At 41.0% G+C, this 7,964-nt stretch overlaps 1 protein-coding gene across 1 annotated transcript; it reads left to right on the top strand.

Moving 5' to 3' along the window:
- The first annotated feature begins 4,972 nt into the window (after positions 1-4,972).
- On the top strand, positions 4,973-7,643 carry LOC137216611 (melanoma antigen preferentially expressed in tumors-like). Its single transcript, XM_067722696.1, has 3 exons — positions 4,973-5,262; positions 5,975-6,301; positions 7,130-7,643. The coding sequence occupies exons 1-3, from the start codon at positions 4,973-4,975 to the stop codon at positions 7,641-7,643; spliced, it is 1,131 nt and encodes a 376-aa protein (XP_067578797.1).
- Positions 7,644-7,964: the final 321 nt, after the last annotated feature.

The raw sequence follows: 7,964 nt of genomic DNA, 5'->3' as shown, positions 1-7,964 counted from the left end.
GTGGGATTGCTGGGTCGTATGGTAGTTCTATTTTTAGTTTTTTAAGGAACCTCCATACTGTTCTCCATAGTGGCTGCATCATTTCTCATTCCCACCAATAGTGCAAGAGTTTTCCCTTTCCTCCTCACCCTCTCCAGCATTTATTGTTTGTAGATTTTTTGATGATGGCCATTCTGACCGGTGTGAGATGATATCACATTGTAGTTTTGATTTGCATTTCTCTAATGATTAATGACGTTGAGCATTCTTTCATGTGTTTGTTGGCAATCTGTATATCTTCTCTGGAGAAATGCCTATTTAGGTCTTCTGCCCATTTATGCATTGGATTGGGTTTTTTTTTGTTATTGAGCTGCATGAGCTGCTTGTAAATTTTGGAAATTAATCCTTTGTCAATTGCTTCATTTGCAAATATTTTCTCCCATTCTGAGGGTTCTCTTTTCATCTTGTTTTTGGTTTCCTTTGCTGTGCAAAAGCTTTTAAGTTTCATTAGGTCCCATTTGTTTATTTTTGTTTTTATTTCCATTTCTCTAGGAGGTGGGTCAAAAAGGTTCTTGCTGTGATGTGTGTCATAGAACGTTCTGCCGGTTTTCTCCCAACTGTTTTATAGTTTCTGGCCTTACATTTAAGTCTTTAATCCCTTTTCAGTTTATTTTTGTGTATGGTGTTAGGGAGTGTTCTAATTTCATACTTTTACATGTACCTGTCCAGTTTTCCCAGCACCACATATTGAAGAGTCTATCCTTTCTACATTGTACATTCCTGCCTCCTTTATCAAAGATACTGTGACCATATGTGCGTGGGTTTATCTCTCGGCTTTCGGTCCTGTTCCATTGATCTATATTTCTGTTTTCGTGCCAGTACCATACTGTCTTGATTACTGTAGCTCTGTAGTATAGTCTGAAGTCAGGGAGCCTGATTCCTCCAGCTCCAATTTTCGTTCTCAAGATTGCTTTGGCTATTCGATGTCATTTGTGTTCCCATACAAATTGTGAAGTTTTTTGTTCTAGTTCTGTGAAAAATACCAGTGGTAGTTTGATAGGGATTGCATTGAATCTGTAGATTGCTTTGGGTAGTAGAGTCATTTTCACAATGTTGATTCTTCCAATCCAAGAACATGGTATATCTCTCCATCTATTTCTATCATCTTTAATTTCTTTCATCAGTGTCTTATAATTTTCTGCATACAAGTCTTTTGTCTCCTTAGGTAGGTTTGTTCCTAGATATTTTATTCTTTTTGTGGCAATGGTAAATAGGAGTGTTTCATTAATTTCTCTTTCAGATTTTTCATCATTAGTGTATAGGAATGCCAGAGATTTCTGTGCATTCATTTTGTATCCTGATACTTTGCCAAATTCATTGATTAGCTCTAGTAGTTTTCTGGTAGCATCTTTAGGATTCTCTATGTATAATATCATGTCATCTGCAAACAGTGACAGCTTTACTTCTTCTTTTCCAATTTGGATTCCTTTTATTTCTTTTTCTTCTCTGATTGCTGTGGCTAAAACTTCCAAAGCTATGTTGAATAATAGTGGTGTGAGTGGGCAAACTTGTCTTGTTCCTGATCTTAGTGGAAATGCTTTACGTTTTTCACCATTGAGGACGATGTTGGCTGTGGATCTGTCATATATGGCTTTTGTTATGTTGAGGAAAGTTCCTTCTATGCCTACTTTCTGGAGGGTTTTTTTCATAAATAGGTGTTGAATTTTCTCGAAACCTTTCTCTGCATCTATTGAGATGATCATATGGTTTTTCTCCTTCAGTTTGTTAATATGGTTTATCACATTGATAGATTTGCGTATATTGAAGAATCCTTGCATTCCTGGAATAAACCCCACTTGATCATGGTGTATGATCCTTTTAATGTGCTGTTGGATTCTGTTTGCTAGTATTTTGTTGAGGATTTTTGCATCTATGTTCATATTGGCCTGTAGTTTTCTTTCTTTGTGACATCCTTGTCTGGTTTTGGTATCAAGGTGATGGTGGCCTCGTAGAAGGAGTTTGGGAGTGTTCCTCCCTCTGCTATATTTTGGAAGAGTTTGAGAAGGATAGGTGTTAGCTCTTCTCTAAATGTTTGGTATAATTTGCCTGGGACTCCATCCGGTCCTGCGTTTTTGTTTGTTGGAAGATTTTTAATCACAGTTTCAATTTCAGTGCTTGTGATTGGTTTGTTCATATTTTCTATTTCTTCCTGGTTCAGTCTCAGAACGTTGTGCATTTCTAAGAATTTGTCCATTTCTTCCAGGTTGTCCATTTTATTGGCATAGAGTTGCTTGTAGTAATCTCTGATGATCCTTTGTATTTCTGCAGTGTCAGTTGTTACTTCTCCTTTTTCATTTCTAATTCTATTGATTTGAGTCTTCTCCCATTTTTTTCTTGATGGGTCTGGCTAATGGTTTATCAATTTTGTTTATCTTCTCAAAGAACCAGCTTTTAGTTTTATTGATCTTTGCTATCGTTTCCTTCATTTCTTTTTCATTTATTTCTGATCTGATTTTTATGATTTATTTCCTTCTGCTAATTGTGGGGATTTTTTTGTTCTTCTTTTTCTATTGCTTTATGTGTAAGGTTAGGTTGTTTATTTGAGATGTTTCTTGTTTCTTGAGGTAGGATTGTATTGCTATAAGCTTCCCTCCTAGAACTGCTTATGCTGCATCCCATAGGTTTGGGTCGTTGTGTCTCCATTGTCATTTGTTTCTAGGTAATTTTTGATTTCCTCTTTGATTTCTTCAGTGATCTCTTGGTTATTTAGTAGTGTATTGTTTAGCCTCCATGTGTTTGTATTTCTTACACATTTTTTTCTGTAATTGCTATCTAGTCTCATAGCATTGTGGTCAGAAAAGATACTTGATACGATTTTAAATTTCTTAAATTTACCAAGGCTTGATTTGTGACCCAAGATATGATCTATCCTGGAGAATTTTCCTTGAGCACTTGAGAAGAATGTGTATTCTGTTGTTTTTGGATGGGATGTCCTATAAATATCAATTAAGTCCATCTTGTTTAATATATCATTTAAAGCTTGTTTTTCTTTATTTTCATTTTGGATGATCTGTCTATTGGTGAAAGTGGGGTGTTAAAGTCCCCTATTATGATTGTGTTACTGTTGATTTCCCCTTTTATGGCTGTTAGTATTTGACTTATGTAGTGAGGTGCTCCTATGTTGGGTGCGTAAATATTTACAATTGTTATATCTTCTTCTTGGATAGATCCCTTGATCATTATGTAGTGTCCTTCTTTGTCTCTTGTAATAGTCTGTTTTAAAGTCTATTTTGTCTGATATGAGAATTGCTACTCCAGCTTTCTTTTGATTTACATTTGCATGGAGTATCTTTTTCCATCCTCTCACTTTCAGTCTGTATATGTCCCTAGGTCTGAAGAGGGTCTCTTATAGACAGCATATATATGGGTCTTGTTTTTACATCCATTCAGCCAATCTATGTCTTTTGGTTGGAGCATTTAATCCATTTACATTTAAGGTAATTATCGGTATGTATGTTCCTGTTACCATTTTGTTAATTGTTTTGGGTTTTTTTTTTTTTATTGTAGGTCTTTTCCCTCTCTTGTGTTTCTTACCCAGAGAAGCTCCTTTAGCATTTGTTGTAAAGCTGGTTTGGTGGTGCTGAATTCTCTTAGCTTTTGCTTGTCTGTAAAGCTTTTAATTTCTCCTTCACATCTGAATGAGATCCTTGTTGGTTAGAGTAATCTTGGTTGTAGGTTTTTTCTTTCATCCCTTTAAATATGTCCTGCCAGTCCCTTCTGTCTTTCAGAGTTTCTGTTGAAAGATCAGCTGGTTATCTTATGGGGATTCCCTTATGTGTTACTTGTCGTTTTTCCCTTGCTGCTTTTAATATTTTTTCTTTGTGTTTAATTTTTGATAGTTTGTTTAATATGTGTCTTGGCGTGTTTCTCCTTGGATTTATCCTCTATGGGACTCTCTGTGCTTCCTGCACTTGATTAACTATTTCCTCGCATCCTTCTCTGGAGCTCCTTTAAGCAGCACTCTTAATCCCCTCTCCTGGTGCACCAGGAAACAAAGAGGGAAGAAAAAGTCTCTTGTCTCTTTGGCAGCTCCAGACTTTTTCCTGGAGTCCCTCTCTGCTAGCCGTGGCACACTAGCCCCCTTCAGGCTGTGTTCATGTAGCCAACCCCAGTCTTTTCCCTGGTATCTGACCTCTGAAGCCCGAGCCTCAGGTCCCAGGCTCTGCCCACCTCGGCGGGTGAGCAGACAAACCTCTCAGGCTGGTGAGTGCTGGTCAGCACCGATCCCCTGTGTGGGAATCTCTCCGCTTTGCCCTCCACACCCCTGTTGCTGCGCTCTCCTCTGCGGCTCCAAAGCTTCCCCCCTCCACCACCTGCAGTCTCTGCCCACGAAGGGGCTTCCTAGTGTGTGGAAACCTTTCCTTCTTCACAGCTCCCTCCCACTGCTGCAGGTCCCATCCCTATCCTTTTGTCTCTGTTTTTTATTTTTTCTTTTACCCTACCCAGGTCCTTGGGGAGTTTCTTGCCTTTTGGGAGGTCTGAGGACTTCTGGCAGCATTCAGTAGGTGTTCTGTAGGAGTTGTTCCACATGTAGATGTATTTCTGATGTATTTGTGGGCAGGAAGGTGATCTCCACTTCTTACTCTTCTGCCATCTTGAAGCTCCTCAGGAGGAAATAATTTAAGGAAGGCAGCTAGGTGGTCAGCATTGTCTTCTGCTAACTTACCTCTGATTTCTAATGGCATTTTATCTCATGGAAGTGTGTGTCTGTGTGTGTGTGTGTGTGTGTGTGTGTGTGCATGCATGCATGCGTTCACACAAGTCCATTTTCATTCTATTCCTATAGTAGTGGTCACTTGAGTTGGCCCTATGGTTCACCACATACTTATTCAATAAGTATTTTGTCCACAGCGAACCCTGGAAGCAAACAAGTGACTATAGATACCTTCTCAGGATTTCTAAAAATTCTCCACTCTGAAGCAGGTTTTTGAAGATGGACCAAAAGACCACAGTCACCCTCCTTGAGCTTGCTGCAAAGAGTCTGCTGAATAATGAGCCTGCAGCTATCCATGCCCTGGACGAAATCCCAAGAGACCTCTTTGTTCCATTGTTCAACGCTGCCTTCTCTGGTGGGCATAAGATGATCCTAAAGGCAATGGTGAGGGTTTGGCCTTTTCGCTGTCTCCATATTGGGTCATTGAACACACGGGAATCATACTATGACATCTTGGAAGCCATGATTGATGGTCTGCAGATCCTCTCTGCCCAGAACTCTTCCTCTTGGTAAGACTATGACCAGTAGAGACACAGGGAGTCAGCAGGAGTGTATGCTGTAGCCTGGGGCAGGGGAATACCTAACGGTCTCCCAACAGTAGCCAATGGTGAATACTGCAGTCTTTGCAGAGCTGTCGGTCCTTCGGGACTCTATTGCCTTATAGAGTTGATTATAGAGTAGAGGTGTTTGAGGATACTATGAATGGATTTGAGTGCGATTACACAGAAGTGGAGTATGGGCATTGAGACAGGGAAAGACCGGAGGTGAAGGAGGGGGTGGGGAAAGGATGAAAGACGCTGCATTTGTGTGGAAAGAACTTCTTGGTGAATGGCAATGAAGTGAAAACCAGGGTTAAAGTGTTCTGTCCCTGCTTCTCATCATTGATCTTGCTGGGTTATATTAAAATCAGCTATCTCTCATGTGTTCTGTCTCTTCCTTTCCTTACAGGGGGCCCAAACTGAGGATCCTAGATTTAAGGAGTGATCTGGTCTGTAAGACAATATGCTCTGAGATTGGGACCGCATTCCCTTTCTGTTTTCAGTCATGCATTTACTCTCAGCACTCTATCCTTAAGATAGAAGCTCAGCATAGAGTCAGGTGCCTCAGGATTGGTAATTCCGGGTCTGAGCCTCAGTCAGCTCAGGAACCCATGGAATTACTAGTGGATATTTCCCTCAATAGTACCTTGAGAACAGAACAATTCCTCTCTTTCCTTTGTAGTAAGATTCAGCAGAATGTTGGGTCCTTGCACGTCTGCTGCAGAGATTTGCAAATCGATAGAATGTCTGGGCACAAAAGTATCCTGCAGTTTCTGGATCTGGGGTGCATTGAGAACCTGGAAGTAGATCAGGCTAATCTGAGTGAAGTCATCACCCTTTTGGCTCAGGTGATCCACCTGAACAGCCTTACTCTGTGTAACATCCCCTTTAAAACTTATAATAGAAGGAAATTCAGATCTTTTCTCCTCTGCCTTGGGCGGCTGGACCATCTCCAGGAGCTCAGCTTGTCTTTCTTCTGCCTCACAGATCAACTGCACAAACTGCTCAGGTGAGGGGGTGGGGAGGAACCTGGGTTCCCTGATCACCTCATTGTTAACACAGAAGAGACCATGCTTGGATCTTCCTAAGCTCCTTGTAACCCATTTCTCTCTTTGCCTCAGGATAGGCACTGCTGGGAGTTTGAATATAGCTGGGGGAGAGAGGGGTACCTTATGTTGAGCAGCAGATGAGGTTAGAAAAGGAAGCTGTGCTCATTCATTCATTCATTCATTCAGTGACCGTGGGCAGATCCTAAAAGAAGTCTGTAAATATATTGGTGAAAAAGACTCAGTCCTTCTCCTATTGGACTTTACAGCGCTCTAGAGAGGAAGGGGAGGCATTCAGATGGAGAAGCATTAAGCTATAGGACTAATGCACATGTCCATGGATGGGCCCCAATAGTTAACACTGCCAGATAATATTGCTCCTGTATTTCCCCCCAGGCTTACACCCTGAATGGAGAGCTTGTCATCTGGTACTAGTCAAAGGAAACCCTCAGTTGGCTGTTTTCCCAGACCCATCCTCGCCAAATAAGTGAATCAGATCCAACACTGATTATGTCGTATATACTAAGTGCATGCAATTTCTTCACTTAATCTTTCCTGCAGTTCTGTATAATAATGACTGCACGTTTTCAAGATTAAAACCCTGTACCTCAGAGTGGTAAAGTAACTTTCTCAGGGTCACAAATCTATAAAGTCTGATCTCAAAGTCCACATTATTAACCACTTATTGCAAACCATGAACACAGTAGTTTATTCTAGAGCCTTAGGTACCTAAAATTTGGGGCTCATTGCCCTCATTCTTCTGAAATAACCTTACATTTTTCTCTCTATAGAGTTGTGCCACCTCAGTTGGATTCACTGTATCTACCTCACTGTCACCTTTCTCACAGAGATGTCACTGTCCTGTCCCAGAGCTCTCAGGCCACCCACCTAAGGGTATTGAGTCTCAGTAACAACCACATCTTCTCAGAAGTTTATGAGCCCTTCCAGGCTCTGCTGGAGAAGGTCTCAAGCACCCTGCAACATCTGGTGATAAACAATTGTATGATAACTGATTCTACTCTCTCTGCCATCCTCCCAGCCCTGAGCCACTGTACTCAGCTCCATGTCCTTAGCTTTGCCTTCAATCCCATTACAATGCCTGTGCTCAAGAGCCTTCTGCGGCACTTGACTTCCTTGATGAAGCTGAAGCATGTGATTTATCCTGTCCCTGTCCATTGCTACGAGGAATGGATTTTTCATGACCGTTTGGACCGACAGAAACTTGCTGAAGTTCAGGCTCAGTTGGAAGCGATGCTGCACGGGGCACAGAGGAACGACATGAAATGGGTCAGTTGTTCAGAGTGATTTCCACAGCACAGGGAGGTGTTTCAACACGATGTGTGGCCATGAAAGTGTTCACTTTTTTTTTTTTTTTGCCTGAAACCCAAGTTTGTAGAGACACATATATAAAGTTCTACTGTTCTAGGAAACTGGGGTTAGGAACACTGGATATGTAAACTGATCTCTATAAAAGAGGAACTTTAAAAAGGAAATAGAGGAATTTGAAATGTCCGCTGGATCTCTTGCCCACTGCCCTCTACATTTTCTGGTTACTATCCACAGTGTTGGGTATGTGACGTAAGCTGACCCAGTCATGGTACATCATTTCCTTATCCACACTGATTG

This window comes from Pseudorca crassidens, chromosome X (assembly GCF_039906515.1).
Source record: "Pseudorca crassidens isolate mPseCra1 chromosome X, mPseCra1.hap1, whole genome shotgun sequence".
NCBI lineage: Eukaryota > Metazoa > Chordata > Mammalia > Artiodactyla > Delphinidae > Pseudorca > Pseudorca crassidens.
This window is presented reverse-complemented; position numbering and strand designations above follow the sequence as displayed.